At 46.5% G+C, this 16,445-nt stretch overlaps 2 protein-coding genes across 3 annotated transcripts in view; one reads left to right on the top strand and one right to left on the bottom strand.

Moving 5' to 3' along the window:
- LSAMP (limbic system associated membrane protein) overlaps nucleotides 1-16,445 on the bottom strand; it is a 1,358,048-nt gene that overhangs the window by 763,961 nt on the left and 577,642 nt on the right. The gene's annotated exons all lie outside the window — the stretch shown is intronic.
- LOC135976588 (uncharacterized) lies at nucleotides 7,460-9,727 on the top strand. The gene is made up of 2 exons (XM_065573178.1): nucleotides 7,460-8,163; nucleotides 9,158-9,727. The coding sequence occupies exons 1-2, from the start codon at nucleotides 7,587-7,589 to the stop codon at nucleotides 9,631-9,633; spliced, it is 1,053 nt and encodes a 350-aa protein (XP_065429250.1). The 5' UTR covers nucleotides 7,460-7,586; the 3' UTR covers nucleotides 9,634-9,727.

Raw genomic sequence — 16,445 nt, 5'->3', positions numbered from 1 at the left:
TTAAGTGATTTTCTAAACATTATAGAAAAGCTGGTAACAGAGGTGGGAACAAAATCGCGATCTCTCACAGAATAGGACCTGAGCTTAAATTCCACCACAGCACCTCCAATATTTCAAGTATCTGTACTTCCTTATATCAATTATAGTATCAGGCTACTAATGGTTTGTAAAGTGTTTTGAGATCTACAGAGGGAAAAGCACTGTTTAAATGCAAAGCATTATTAGCAGCCACCTTTTTCAGAAAGATTAGCTAAAGCATACAGTGGCTTGACTGGGAGGCATTATGACTTTCAGAGGCAGATATTGGCTACAGAACCAAAAAAACACTTATGTTCAGGTCTTGGATCTGACACCTAACTTATCGTTTTGGAAGTACTCTATCAATATACACATTAAGAAAAATGGTATATTATGGAGAAAGGGTATGGACCCAATATTGTTAAGGTTGCAACCAGGGTCTCAATAGAAAGCTGATCCCATCTCCAATCTCCTTGTAAATCAGTCAAAACTTTCATGCTTTCACATGCTTAGAGTTATGTCTCATTGACAACTAGAATTTGCTCTGAAATTTGGAATACTTTAATCTCTTTCTGAAGTTAAAAAAAACAACAACTTATAAATGGCTCCTTTTTAGAAAAAAATTGTGAAGTGTCTGATGTTTGTGTGTCCCTCTGTCAGCTCAATGAAATCGCATTGTATCACAAAATCCAAAACTTAAGTAGATTTTGCTGACTAGCCCCAGGCCACCTCTCTGTTGTTTTTCAATCCATGTAGAACACTTAAATACCACAGTGATAAGTGCTTTATAAAGGAATATAGATAGATTTTGACATTGGCTCATGAAACAGGCAGTTTTCAAGGGCAGGAATAGTAAAACCTTTAAAAATTGGCATTTGAAAACTAGACATGATTCACCATCATTGTAGCTGATTGAGAGAATAAAAACCTGAAGGATAATACATTTTATGATGGCATATATTGTTGGTGAATTATTTCACCCTCCAAATCAAAGATACTGGGTGATGTATTGTACACACTGCATTTTTGCTGCCAGATATTTTTGTACAACAATTTCAAAGCTGCTGGTAGAGTAAGGATATTGTTTTTCAGCTTTTACTAATTTTGCCAACAGTACTCACTTCTTTAATTTAGCAATCTGGTGACCCTTCAGTCCCGCTTACTAAGACTTTAACAAATTATGTCTTCATTTACCGACACAAGAGAAAAAAATGAAACTAAAAAACCCTGGGCTATAATAAAAGTCTTCTCTCCAAAATCTAGTTAAAGTTGCTAAGCGACAAAAAAATATTTACCTATTACATGGTTTACAAAACTCAAGCACTTAGAATAAATAGTTAAAGGTATCGTAAAACTTATCCGGTCCACAGAATAAGCACAGTATTAATATCAAGAACAAATATGCATATTGCATCACTGCATACCAAATTTAGCTATTGCCCTAAATAAATGCTATTCTTTCGTAAAGGAATATTAAAATACAAATACAGCTCAGTCTTTCTGAAAGAGAAGCATACAGACTGAACTGGTAGATATTAATGACACATTGGTCAGGCGCTTGCAGAACTGGTATTAGGAAACCAACTTTATGATATCAAGTTGCAATCTGGCCTATTGGACTCTGTGACCAGACTATGTTCAGATTCAGATAAGGGCTGGTTCAGACAGACCTAGATTTTGTTTGGAACCATTCCTTCAGCCTTCGTTGAAGCCTGCTTTGGACTCTGACTTGTACATAAAGATGCCTGGTATCTTACACGGTCAATGGCAGCTTCAGCTAACATGGTTCTTCCACAAGCAGAACTCTCGAGTGAGCCATCCTGATTCTACTGAATAAACTTTGTCTCATCTTCAGCTGCTTTCTGGGACTCAAATCCCATAAAACACTGCCAGCGTTTCTCTTTTGAAACGGGATTACAGAGCGGAGCCAAGGTGTAGATGCAGCGAGGAGTGCAGACAGACAGAAAGCTGGAGCAGCACCAAACGTTCTTGGGGGACTAACAGAGCCATGCCTCTCCATTATGAAAGGAAGAACTACCTCCCTCTAATCAAGTCCCGATCCCCAGCACTACGTTCCAATTAGATGCTCTGTCTCATACAGATGCCTCCTCTTAAGACAAGAGGAGATGCCAACCCAGTTCTGAACAGTTACTTCTTTAAAGCTTCATTAAAATAAATTAACTGACGTTCCAGTTCCCAGATGGATGGATTTTCTCTATCCTCCTCCATCACCCTAGAAAAAATACAGAGTGATGTATTCAGGGCCCTGTGTATGCCACATTTCTAAGGTCACAGAATACAACCCTTTTTTTAAAAAAAAAAGTGGCGTTTTTAGCCCTTGCAGTTGAGAAGAAAGTGTGAACCAAATCCAACACAATGCTATTAGGTCTTCCTCAGCCTGCAGCTAGCCCGCAGCATTAGCTGGTAGCGTGAGCTGCTCTACTCATCTAAATGATGGGTTAACTCTGAAACATAATGTCATAATCCCCATTAGAATGTCAAGATTCTTCACTATTTCACTGTAGATTGTTTCAGCAAAACCAGCCAGCTAATGTGATAATGTCACATACCTCAAACCGTCCAGTGCAGAATTGTATGCCAAAACAATCAACTTAGGGCAGCTGTACTGACTGTATAGCCCATCTTAAATTAATAAAACCTTTGTTTCCTAATTTCAATAAAACGGCTGCAGAATTTCCACCCTGCATCCAGGTCCTACAGCATCCAAGGAAATTGCTGCAGCATTTGGGAAACAGCTTGTCTTGGAATACGTAAAGTAATGTCATTTTCTTAGGGGTTGTGGTGCTACTAACTGGTTGGACTCCAGTCTACTAGTTCTATATATTTACAACTGCAGAGTCCAAGCCAGGATTTAGGGAAACCTGCACTAGGCAGCACAGGCTGCGTTAGTCTGGCAGCCAGGGAGAACTACAGTATCTGTCCGTGTCTAGGAGCCTCAATGAAGAATCCCCATTATACAGATTACAGACCAATACTCTCTCCTTTCTCCTATGAGGGGCATTGTAAGCTGATCGTTATCTGCGCTACTAGTTACTATACAAGTATGGGGGTCACTCATCATCAAGGATTATAACAGTTAATACCAGGACTGAATTAGAACCAGGGCAGCATGGGGCACAGGGTCACTTGCAGGTTTAAACTAGTGTAAATGGTGAATTCTCTGGAACTGGAAGTCTTTAAACCATGATTTGAGGACTTCAATAACTCAGCCAGAGGTTAGGGGTCTATTACAGGAGTGGGTGGGTGAGGTTCTGTGGCCCACGACGTGCAGGAGGTCAGACTAGATGATCATGATGGTCCCTTCCTGCCCTAAAGTCTATGAGTCAATATTGTGGCACGTGGGCTATTGGGCCTTAATCCTTCATTAAACAAAGGGATTTAAATGACTCGTGCTCCCAACCCTTTAGCCCTGGAGGGAAGGAAAGCTAGAAGCAAAAAAGAACAGCAGTGGTTTGCCACAGCCAGTGGGACTTTTCCATCAGCGCCATCATCCTGGAGGCAGCATTTCAGGACCACACACAGACATGCCCCAGTCCTTTTAAGGCTGGGGTTCTCTAACTGTGGTTGGCTGAGCCCTTCCTGGTGACCTGCAGCATGAGGTACCTTGCGAGGGAGTGGGGTGAGGGAAAAGGAGGTTGGTGCTGTAAGGGGGAGAGGTCTCTTTCATGAACGGAATGACAGAAGTGGACAAGCGCTGCTTTATACAAACCCCTTTCCTTGTGAGAAGCTGAGCAATTAGGAACTGCACATCAAGAATGATGCGAGTGCCCTCCCTCATCACCCTAATCAAAATATTTCCATTCTACCAGGGGCTCGCTTGGAGGAGATGGAATGAGTTGGTGTCACCTTGATCCCCCGGGGGTGAAAGTGGCATCACGTGACAACACAGCCTTTCACACATTCCATCTCCCAGCTGTGCTCTGTCTGGAGCAGAAAGGGCTGCCACTTAGAAGATGAAATATATTTACAAATTAATTAACTTTGCCCAGTGACTGAGGAGTTAGATTCCTGTTAATGGGGATTCTGTCTGAGTGATGGATACTCAGGACACTGAAGGAATAAAATGCTAGCCCTTCTCACCTCCCTAATCCGAATGCTCAGCAAGTAGTGACGCTTTCCCTACATCGGTCTTCTTTCTTTGCTGCCATCCCTTCTTCCCTCAAAGCTGGTGGAATTTGTTTTGGTAGATGAAGGCACTTGTGTATTAAAGAGAGTGTTTGATCTCTGAAAACAGCTCATTAACTCATTACACCAACAGAAGGCTATTAGGCAGCAAAACGGGGGATGGCAGAGGGGAGCTGGTGGTAGAGAGGGAGGGCTGGGCTTAACTGTGAATGAGAATGGAGCTTGTGATACATAAAACACTTTGATACTCCAGGGCATAAGGCAGGGGCAAGTCAATGCTTGCTATAGGAAATCGTGTACAGGCTGCATGTTAAACCAGGCCAGAGCTCTCTCTTGAGCATGTGGCATAGGAAGTAAAAGGTATTTGTATAGCTGCTGGGATGATAGATGCTGGATACCTGCATGTGTCTATGAGTGGGGAAGCACAGACTCTGTTACTAGGGATGTGGCAAAGGTGCACAACCGTGCTGGTGTGATGAAGCCCCCTCATGGATTGTGGATCACCTGTGGCTTAATTAATGCAAACAGGCACAGCTGCAAGCCTCAGAACCCCATGGGGTCTCCAGGCCGCAGACATGCCACAGGCTAGGATTTAGCCCACTGTAACTGGCTTAATGGGCAGTGGCTCTCATAGCAGAGCAAGAGCCGGGGGATTGTTACTGGCCCAGGTGTGAGCCAATCAAGCAATCAAGTTTCAAGTGTAGAGCAAAACCAAGGAGCCTTCCTGCTTCATCCTGCAGCACAGTTAACTCTTCTCTGTAGAAGGGACCTCAGAAAGCCACTGATATCCCTTGTAATTATAATTCTACCCTGCACTTGGTTAAAGAAGTGAACCAGAACCGCAGATTACTTGACAGACCAGCTGTTCATTTAGAACAGACGTCATATTTACACAGGTTAGCGCCACTAAAGAATACAAGAGGAGATCCAAATGAAACAAAGCTTACTCTCTTCAAAAGCAAACCCACAGGGCAAAGAGACTGTTCAAACACATTACATCAGTGAATGGAACTCAATAATCAGGTGTTCATTGGACTATACTTAGCCTAATCAATATCCAGCCATATCAACCAAACCAGGTTAAGACTGGCTAGTACCTCAGAGTCAGAGCCATAAACAGTTACTGGTCTCCTGAATCCCAATTCAGAGCACTATCCACTGCACCAAGCATCCCATTTACAGCTATGATGTCATGAGGCAATCTCAGTTTGGTGTCATCAGGTCCTGCTTTGCTGCCCACCCAGTTTCCAGCTCAGCAGAGTTATTTTTCAGATCTTGCCCACCCAGCTGCTGTTTAAATGGCCTTCCTAAATGGAAAACTAAGAGAAAAATATCTTCCACTTCTTTATATAGTGCCTGACATCTGAACGGCTTTACAGACATTCGACAGAATAAGTCCCAGCATCGAACTCTCAATGCAGCAGCTGTTTAATAGCGCACAGCAACACTACACAACAGTTTAGGACTGGAAGTGAAGAAGAAGATTGTATCCAATTCAATTTGCAGGGGACGCTTAAGGTGAAAAATATCAAATTACCCAGCTTGGAATATGGCCAGGACACCACGGCTAACACCCCAACTCTTGCAAAGTGTCATGCGATCTTTAATGACTGAGTCAGGGACTCTAACAGCTGAGCAAACCCCCACTAACACCATGATAGTGCATTACTACTTCTGCAAAGACTCAGAGCAAAGAGCACATCCTGCTGATTCACCATCACCACTCCCTGCAGCAGCCTGAGTTTTCCTTAGGGGGTCTCCCATTCAACCCGTGATCTAGCCCAACGCTCCTTAGTTTGCAGGATTTGAAGGCACTGCACCCTGAGTTGTATGGCTGCAAGAATAATTATCTCCTGGTGTGCAGAAAGACAGGATTGCCAAGTGACTCAGCAACAGGATGACATTAAGGGAAATTGCAAAGCATTTCCTCTGAATTCTGCACCTCGGAAAAGGAGGGTGAAGTGGCAAAGTCTTAAACCTTTCTGTGGCAGACTGAAGTTGGACCAAAGACTGCAATTTACAAGTCTCCTTGTGGGTTTCATGGGAGCATGTAATTGGTTCATTGTGGTAGGGTATTCAGAGAAAGGGAAGAGAAACAGTAGGCTATTACTGAGAAAAGGCAAGGTCCCTTAATCAAAGGTGTATAAGACACCCTTGTGTTCTTTATAAAACTTATTTATAAGTGTTTCTATAGTATTTATTGCTGTTTGAGTGCCTCAGAATTTTTTTCCCTGTGAGCTAATGATGTCGGTAAGTATTATACCTATCTTGCAGCAGGGGAAAGTGAGGCACAGAGTATTCAATGATTTGCCATTGGTCACACTGCAAATGAGTGAAAGCACTGGTCACAGCCCTAGTGCAGAAAAAGCTTTGGCTGCTTCTGGCATTTTTACCACTGTCTCGCTCAGCAGTATATTCAACTGACACAGTGATGAAAACATCAGAAGCTGATGGAGCCTTGTGTATACTAGAGCTACTACTGGTGCAACTGAATTGATTGTGGCACTTGCAGGAATTTTTCCCCACATTTCTCTAGAGTAGTTAAGGCTGCCCAGGAAGGCTGCTCTCCACAGCTGCAGAGGAGAAGACACTTGCTCTAGGAGTGACAAGATTGTTTGAAGGGACAGAGAGAAGGCCAATGTTAAGTGAATGGAGGAAGAATGGAAAACAGACAAAGGCTGAGAGAGAGTCTAGAGATTCCTGTACTGGATGAAGAGAGAGTGTGGTTGTCTGAGGACACATGGTGAGGTGAAGGAAGTGTGGTTGTGTAACCCACACACCTCCTGGGTGTGGTGTTCTGTCCCATCCAGTGGCACTGAGACCACTTAGAGAGAGAGAGAAAATGAGTCTGCTCTACAGCCTTAGCTAACAGCCAGTTGGCTTTTAGCTCATGCAGTAGAGGCTCATGCACTAAGCTCCAGAGACCCAGGTTCAATCCTGCCCGCCGATGACCGGGGTCTGTCAGCGTTACAGTTGTATTACCTGGAGCAGTCACAACACTAATGATTTCCACAGCAACTGACTGAGGCCTGGTCTACACTAGGCGTTTATGTCGAAGTTAGCGCCGTTAAATCGAATTAACCCTGCACCCGTCCACACTGCGATGCTATTTAGTTCGACATAGAGGTCTCTTTAATTCGACTTCTGTACTCCTCCCCGACGAGGGGAGTAGCGCTAAATTCGACATGGCCATGTCGAATTAGGCTAGGTGTGGATGGAAATCGACGCTAATAGCTCCGGGAGCTATCCCACAGTGCACCACTCTGTTGACGCTCTGGACAGCAGTGCGAGCTCGGATGCTCTGACCAGCCACACAGGAAAAGCCCCGGGAAAATTTGAATTTGAATTCCTTTTCCTGTCTGGCCAGTTTGAATCTCATTTCCTGTCTGGACATCGTGGCGAGCACAGCAGCACTGGCAACGATGCAGAGCTCTCCAGCAGTGATGGCCGTGCAGTCTGGGAATAGAAAGAGAGCCCCAGCATGGACTGATCGTGAAGTCTTGGATCTCATCGCTGTGTGGGGCGATGAGTCCGTGCTTTCCGAGCTGCGATCCAAAAGAAGGAATGCAAAGATCTACGAGAAGATCTCTAAAGACATGGCAGAGAGAGGATACAGCCGGGATGCAACGCAGTGCCGCGTGAAAATCAAGGAGCTGAGACAAGGCTACCAGAAGACCAAAGAGGCAAACGGACGCTCCGGATCCCATCCCCAGACATCCCGTTTCTACGAGGCACTGCATTCCATCCTCGGTGCTGCCGCCACCACTACCCCACCAGTGACCGTGGACTCTGAGGATGGGATACTGTCCACGGCCGGTTCCTCAGACATGTTAGGGGACGGGGAAGATGAGGAAGGAGATGAGGAGGGCGAGGCAGTTGGCAGCTCTCACAACGCTGATTTCCCCGACAGCCAGGATCTCTTCATCACCCTTACAGAGATCCCCTACGAAGCGTCCCCAGCCATTACCCCGGACACAGAATCTGGTGAAGGATCAGCCAGTAAGTGTTGTAAACATCTAAACATTTATTTTTAACAAAACAGGAATATTAACAATTAAAAGAATGGGTTGTTCATGATTAGTGTGCCCTAGGCGCTTAACGGTTTAGTAAGGGGCAGTGCAAGTTTTGAAAAGAAATCTAGCAATGTCCGGTTTTCAGTGATTGTCCTGCACAAGCCGCTCTACTGTGTATTCCCTGCTACTGCAGCTACAGTAAAATGCGGTCTATATGTGCGGGGATAGAGCAGTAATCCTCCTGGGACATCTCGATGAAGCTCTCCTGGAGGTAACTTGAAAGCCGTTGCATGAGGTTCTTGGGGAGAGCGGCCTTATTGGGTCCTCCGAAGTACGACACGTTGCCGCGCCACGAGATTATCAGGTACTCGGGGATCATTGCTCTGCACAGCAGGGCGGCATACGGCCCTGGTCTTTGGAGGCTTTCCCGGAGCATTCTCTCTTTGTCGCTCTCGGAGATCCTCATCAGGGTGATGTCGGCCATGGTGACCTGCTTTTAATTAGGTAGGGGAATGTTAGTGTTGGGACTGCTTTCCCGTTCCTTTACAGAACTGTCACCGCTGGTTTGCAGCCACGCGGTGGAGGCGGGAGAGGGGCAGCCGAAAGGGATCATTCCCGGGGACAGCCGCGAGGGGGTGGGACAGGGGCAGAGTTCCCGCTTGCCGGATTGCTGGCAGCAGGGACTGACATTGATTTAAATGTGAAATGAGGCCAGTGGTAATATAAAAGTTTTAAACTGCCACAAGTGTACGGCTTACCATGTCTGCCTGCAACAGAAATTCCGTTGTGCTGCCTCGCTTCTCAAATGTGCTGTTCAAGACCCCAGGCACAGAATGCGAAGGCCGAGAATTCGACCTTGTGCTGAGTGCGCATGTGAAAGGTGCTGTGCATGGTCTTGTTCACAGAGAAAGACTATGTTCTTTGTTCACAACTACATTTATCTTTCTGAGGAATTCACTCCCTTTTTCCCATTTCCACAGCCCCGTCTGCGACTGTCTCACAACCTAGCCTGGAATCACACTCCCAGAGGCTAGCGCGGATTAGGCGTAGGAAGAAGAGGACACGGGAGGACATGTTCTCTGAGCTTATGGCCTCTTCCCAAGCCCAGGCAGCACAGCAGACCCAGTGGCGGGAGAACTTGACCCGAATGCACCAAGCCAACATGGATCGGGAGGAGAGGTGGCGGCAGGAAGACCAGCAGGCGACTCAAACGCTGCTTGGACTACTGAGGGAGCAAACGGACACGCTCCGGCGCCTTGTGGATGTTCTGCAGGAACGGAGGCAGGAGGACAGAGCCCCGCTGCAGTCCATCTCTAACCGCCCTCCCCCGCCACCAAGTCCCATACCCACCTCACCCAAAGTGCAAAGAAGGAGAGGCGGCAGAGTCCCTGCTAACTCTCACTCCACCCCTGCAGAGAGCTCTAGTAGCAGAAGGCTCTCATTTCCCAAAATTTGAAAAGTTCTTTCCTTCCCGCCTGACACAAGCCCACGTCCAAGTTTCACCTCCCAATGCCATGTGTAGTTGATAATAAAAAATTCGTTTCTGTTAACTACTGTTTCAATCATGTTCTTTTGGAGGAGGAGGGGAAAGGGGGTTGGAAATTGGACAGGACAGTCTCCTTTGGCAGGGTACATAGTCGGGGGCAGGCACAGCAGCAGGGCACATACACAGTGCAGTGATGCAGTGACTAGTTGCCCCGGTTAGTCTGGGAGGTTGTTTTGATGTAATGTTGGGGGGGGTGGGTTGCTCTGTGACTTTGTGGCGGGGGAGGGCAGTTACAGATCTTAAGCGCCGGTCCTTAGACAGGATCACAGAGCCACACAGCATGGGATCTGTAACCGTCCTCCCCCTGCCACAAAGTCAAATAGACCTCCCATACACACAGTCCCGATCAGGAGGGTTGACAGGCTCCGTTGAAACAAGCATCCCACCGCAGCGGAGCCTGTCAATCCTTGAGTTTAGAAGCTGCATTCGCATCACAACACTAGACCCGCCCCGCACCACAGTCTGCGTCCCAGTTTTAAAAAATTCCCGCTAAAACAGTATTAAAGAAAACGGTGTGCTTTAACAAAGTAGAACTATTTTTATTTCGACACGTGTGTTGGAGGGGGGGTGAAGGGGGTATGTAACTGGATAGGATAGTCAACATTACCTGGGTAAAGAAACGGGGGCAGGTTTAGCTTCTCAGTACACAAACTATAAAATCACAGGTTACCCTGCTCACTCAGGAACTTTTCTTTCAAAGCCTCCCGGATGCACAGCGCTTCCCGCTGGTCTCTTCTAATCGCCCGGCTGTCTGGCTGTGAGTAATCACCAGCCAGGCTATTTTCGTCAACCTCCCACCCCGCCATAAAGGTCTCCCCCTTGCTCTCACAGAGATTGTGGAGCACACAGCAAGCTGCTATAACAATGGGGATATTGGTTTCGCTGAGATCACAGCGAGTCAGTAAGCTTCTCCATCTCCCCTTGAGACGGCCAAAAGCACACTCCACCACCATTCTGCACTTGCTCAGCCGGTAGTTGAAGAGTTCTTTTTCAGTGTCCAGGGCGCCAGTATAGGGCTTCATGAGCCAGGGCATTAGCGGGTAGGCTGGGTCCCCGAGGATGACTATAGGCATCTCCACATCCCCAACAGTTATTTTGTGGTCCGGGAAGTAAATACCTTGTTGCAGCCGTCTAAACAGACCAGAGTTCCTGAAAACACGAGCGTCATGAACCTTGCCCGGCCATCCCACGTAGATGTTGGTAAAACGTCCCCTGTGGTCCACCAGTGCTTGCAGCACCATGGAAAAGTATCCCTTTCGGTTAATGTACTGGGTGGCCTGGTGGTCCGGTGCCAGGATAGGGATGTGAGTTCCATCTATGGCCCCACCGCAGTTTGGGAATCCCATCGCTGCGAAGCCATCTATGATCGCCTCCACGTTTCCCAGGGTCACTACCTTTGGCAGCAGTACATCAACGATTGCCTTCGCTACTTGCATCACAACAACCCCCACGGTAGATTTGCCCACCCCAAACTGGTTCGCGACTGACCGGTAGCTGTCTGGCGTTGCAAGCTTCCACAGGGCTATGGCCACTCGCTTCTGTACACTCAGTGCAGCTCGCAACCGGGTGTCACTGCGCTTCAGGGCAGGGGACAGCAACTCACAAAGTTCCAGGAAAGTTCCCTTCCGCATGCGAAAGTTTCGCAGCCACTGGGATTCATCCCAGACCTGCAGCACTATGCGGTCCCACCACTCAGTGCTTGTCTCCCGTGCCCAGAATCGCCGTTCCACGGCATCAACATGACCCATTGCCACTGTGATGTCCTCGGCGCTGGGTCGCCTGCTTTCTGACAGGTCTGTGCTACTCTCAGACTTCAGGACATCACCGCGGTGCCGTAGCCTCCTTGCCTGACTTTTCTGCATCTGCCTCAGGGAAACCTTTATGATAAGCTGCGAGACGTTGAGAGCGGCCACAACTGCAGCGATGGTCGCAGCGGGCTCCATGCTCGGAGTACAGTGGCGTCCGCGCTGTCAATGACTGGAAAAGCGCGCGAACTGTTTTCCCGCCGGCGCTTTCAGGGAGGGAGGGCGGGAGTGATGGACGGATGACGACAGTTTCCCAAAAGCACCCTCGACTCATTTTGTTACCCAGAAGGCATTGCCGGCTACACCCAGAATTCCAATGGGCAGAGGGGACTGCGGGAACTGTGGGATAGCTGACCACAGTGCACCGCTTCGAATGTCGACGCTATCACCGTTAGTGTGGACGCACAAAGTCGAATTACTGTCCTTAGTGTGGACACACACGTTCGACTTTGCAATATCGATTACAAAAATTCGATGCAAGTAAAATCGAACTACTCTCGTAGTGTAGACAAGGCCTAAGTCATCGCTTGCAGAGGTTTAGGAAGATGGAAGTGAGAGATGCTGCCAGTGCTAGCACATTATTTATCTTTGGCCATCAACCCCTTGTAGAGACAGTATAGCAGCCGCCCAGCCAGGGCAAGTATATAATCTGATTGAAGATTCGTAGGTGGCTTTTGAAAACTTGACTGAGCATGAAATCTGATCGTTAAAGTTTATGTCTTGAGTGAGTGGGGGGAGAGAGAGAAAAGCAGGAAAGGCAGGGATCTGAAGCACATGGAAGGATGGAAACTTTATAACCAGTATCTATGGGGAAATGATGCCCAATCTTGCTAGTTCCAAGCACCAAACAGACTCCTGGTTTTGAATGAGGTGCAGAGAGTGGGAACGCAGCGGCTCTTCAAGATCCTGAACACACGTTGGAACCCTAGAACAAACCAGCTGCCCACCAACAGAGAACAAGAATAGCACATTTAGCCCAGATTTAGCCTCTTGTGTTTCAATGTGTGGACAGATAATACCTAGCACTGAACAGTCCTGGAGCTTTCACTTTTCACCTGTTCAGCAGGAGATTTCCTGTCCAGTAGGGAAAATTCCACTGAATCCCCATAAAAGATCCTTCTTGCAAGAGAGGCGAGGTTTTAGGAATGCAGAATCCTATCAGGGATCTCAAAACACTTTTTTATATGAATTTAGCCTCATAGCTAGATCTGGGGGAATACTGCAAAACCTTTTAAACAAACAGTCATTCTGATCTGAGAACAATTTGTCTATGGTCATTTGTGCCTTTGTGTTCATTTTCTGACATTGTTCCAACAAACAGAATTTAGTGGCTGAAATGTTCAGAGAAACAGCAAATTCTACCTACCATTGGATATTTCTGAAGAATGAATTCTAAATGATTCATCCTGAGTGGTCACACTAGAACTTTCAATCTCAGGTCTGTACTCATCCTATCAAGAACCGGAATCGCCCTGGGTCACCTCTGCGTGCAATCAGAACTAATCAATGCAGATCTGATTTCAAATATTCGCAATAGGCAGCTCCTGAACAAGCTGCAAGTCAAAAATTATTCATAGAAATTTGGCAAGTAATTCTGAATGATGAATAATTCAGAAAGATCTTGCACTGTTCATGGACAATTCACAAGCAGGAAAAGGGGTGACATTTGTTCAATATATTCACTGAATTATTCACCCAACAGTGCTTCAAACATCCCTACAAACAAACAAACAAAGTCAGCCGCATTCTCTTCATTTTACAAATAGGGAAAATGAAACAAAGATCCTGAAGCCTACAGAGGTGCCGAGCACACCCAGCTGCCATTGACTTTGGTTGGAGTTAATGGCATCAGCACCTCGGAAAACTAGGCCCCAAGGGTTTCAAGTTGGGACCCCGAGACTGAGTCGGTCAAAATCAGTAACCATTTGGCTTTAGTGACTTGTTTGGGCAGGGGCATGACGATTATTCACTTCTCTTGACTTCTAATCCTGTACTTTAGTCACAAGGTCATCAATTCCTCCAACAGAGCAATTAACAAAATATGGTTCATTCACCACTAAAATGCACCCACCTCTTGGGTGGAACTTTGATGCTATTCTGCACCAGTAATGCAACAGGTTTTGAACAGGGGAATAACAGGAGGAGGTCTTCAGAAAAGCAGAATGTAAATATCAATATAAGAATTTGCCCAGGATGTGGATTAGCAACCTTAGCTCCTGCTAATAGTCCACACAATATGGAATAACTAACTCGAGGTGATTAAGACTTTGCCATCTCATCTGTAAGATGGCACCTCTAACAGCGCAGCACATCCTAACACTGTGCCAGGAGAGGGCAGAGCACTACCTACCTAACATCACTTCCTCCACCACAGGGGTTCTCTTTTTTGGGGAATGGGGGGAGAATATCTCCATCTCAGTTCTAACTAGACTTGACTCTGCTTAGAAATTAGAGACAATTAAAAAGAAAAACTGAATTTCAGTGACAGAGGGAGATACTGCAGAGCATTATGGGAGGTATAGACCAGCCAGTGAGCAGGTCCCAAAAGAAAGAATTGGGACTGAGGGACCCAGAATTTCAGCTCCCACAAGGTACCACAGCAGATGAGATGGACTCAGAGATTAGTGTCATCCCAACCCAAAGAAAAACATTTAATTTCAAACTGACAATCTGAAACAAAGTATTTAGATCTGATTTTCCCAACATGAAATTCCCCCTAAATCAATCTTTTCAAAACAAAAAAAATGATTTTGATGAAACCGCATTTTCTGACAGGAAAGTGATTTGTTCAACATTTTTCAACTAGCCCTACTTAGCATGCAAGATCTAACAAGATCACAGTCCCCACATGGTAAGTATCTTTGTGCCCTAGTGATGCAAACTTGTACAGACTCATTCGGCACCACAAAAATCATGCCGGAAATTGCACCAGAACAGGGTCCTTCATGAGATGTTCGTTCAGTACGTTGTGCTTCTAGTCTCACTGTGAATCAGACAGCAAAGAAGTGAGAAAGAGAGAATAATAAACATCCTACCTTTTTTTTTTTTTTTTTTTTTGAACATCTAAAAAGACTTCTCAAATCAGGTTTGGGCAAAGATCCAGGTCAATTTTACCTATCTACAGCTGGTCAGGATTTTTTTGACAAAATGTGTTTTAGCTGAAAAATGCCAATTCATCAAAACCAAAACCGATACAATTCTGCAAAATGTTTTGCCAATCCAGGATTGAATTTCTGGCCAACATGAGACCCCCCTAGGATAGCCAGTAATCTGGTCCTTAAGGCACTCAGCCTGCTCTGCATCAGGACTTGAACCTGGTTCACCCACAACCAGAGATGAAAGTAAGCCGGTACGCCCCGGTACGGCATACCGGTAAGAGACGGTTTGCCATACCAGGGCGGCCTGGCTTCCCCAAGGGGCAATTTAAAGGGCATAGGGCTCCCAGCAGAGGCTGGAGCCCCAGGCCCTTTAAATTGCCACCAGAGCCCCACTGCTGGAGCCCTGGGGTAGGGCTGCAGGGCTCTGGGGGCTATTTAAAAAGTCCGGGGCTCCCGCTGCTTCAACCGCCCCGGCCCTTTAAATAGCCGCCGGAGCTCTGGAGTAGTGGTGGTGGGGTTCCGGCGGCTATTTATAGGGCTGGGACGGTAGAAGCAGGGGAGCCCCGGGCCCTTTAAATAGTCCCAAAGCGGGGGCTCCGGGGGCTATTTAAAGGACCCGGGGCTCCAGCTGCCTCTGCCACCCTGGTCCTTTAAATAGCCGCTGGAGCCCCGCCACTTCCTCAGGGCTCCCGCGGCTATTTATAGGGCTGGGACGGTAGAAGCAGGGGAGCCCTGGGCCCTTTAAATAGCCCCTGGAGCCCTGGGCTGCTGCTGCTACCCCGGTGGGGGGGGCACTTACCTTATAGGGTGGGCTGGGGCTGGCTCTGACTCCCTCAGCCATGCCCCTTCCACCGTAGGCCCCGCCCCTTCCAGGGGCCAGAGCTGGCCCCAGCATACCGGTAAGTCACTGGACTTACTTTCACCCCTGTCCACAACCCATGGTCTCTCTCTTGTGTTTTTTGTTTTGAAAGGTCTTGATTTCATTCCAATGTAGACAAAACCAAGTTCCAAAACTTCAATTTTCTGCAAACTGGAATTCTTATTTTCTGGCCAGCATATATGAATGCAATTGTAACTAGTCCATGAATACTGTGGCCTGTTTTGTTAGTCTCTCACTCTGCTTTGCCGCCACATATTTCATTATCCTCTGTTTCTCTTGTAAAAAAAAATGTTTTCCATGCTCTCTTTTCTCACTTCACCTTGTGAGAATAATTAATCCCCATGATGCTGTGTGGAAAGAACATCACTTAAGAACTCATGCAAACAATCGCTTTGCCACTTAAAAAGGTACCCATCAGAACATCTGGAGACAAATTAGATTTATGTACAGAATAGCTTGATAGCAAATGAGAGGCTGTGATCAAAATTAAAAAAGAATAAAGGATTACTGTACAGATGCCCCCACATCTTTTCCCCTCTCACACGAAATGAACAAAATAGAGAAAGCTCAGAGCTACAGAAGAAAGAAGGTTAAATTATGGAGAAGGAAAGATTACAAGTCACATGCACCTTCACAATTTCTTTCACAGATTTAAGTGCTCACACATGAGCCTCCAGACATACTGAAGCAGCTGCTTGACAGTCTTGTCACACCAGCATGCGAGCAACTGTTCCTCTGAAGAGCCAATCGCCAGCATGTCAGCTCTGGTGAAGTTTGTGCCAGACTTTTTAAAAACTTGTTATTTTTCTTTGAAAATGCAGCATTTGACTCCTATGGCAACTGGAAAGCACAGCTCCTATCTTTTTGCAAACAGGGCAAGTCGACATTCCCAAAACTAAATAGAGCCCTGAACGACCCACACATTGCTGGGCCTTCTGA

The sequence above is a fragment of the Chrysemys picta genome, chromosome 1 (genome assembly GCF_011386835.1).
Source record: "Chrysemys picta bellii isolate R12L10 chromosome 1, ASM1138683v2, whole genome shotgun sequence".
NCBI classification, from domain to species: Eukaryota; Metazoa; Chordata; order Testudines; family Emydidae; genus Chrysemys; species Chrysemys picta.
The sequence above is the reverse complement of the archived record's forward strand: the minus strand, read 5'-3'. Positions and strand labels throughout refer to the sequence as shown.

Coding starts and splice junctions, on each gene's coding strand:
- LOC135976588 (XM_065573178.1), top strand. CDS start 7,587: ATGCAGAGCTCTCCAGCAGTGATGGCCGTGCAGTCTGGGAATAGAAAG. Junction 8,164..9,157: donor ATCTGGTGAAGGATCAGCCA/GTAAGTGTTGTA, acceptor CCATTTCCACAG/CCCCGTCTGCGACTGTCTCA.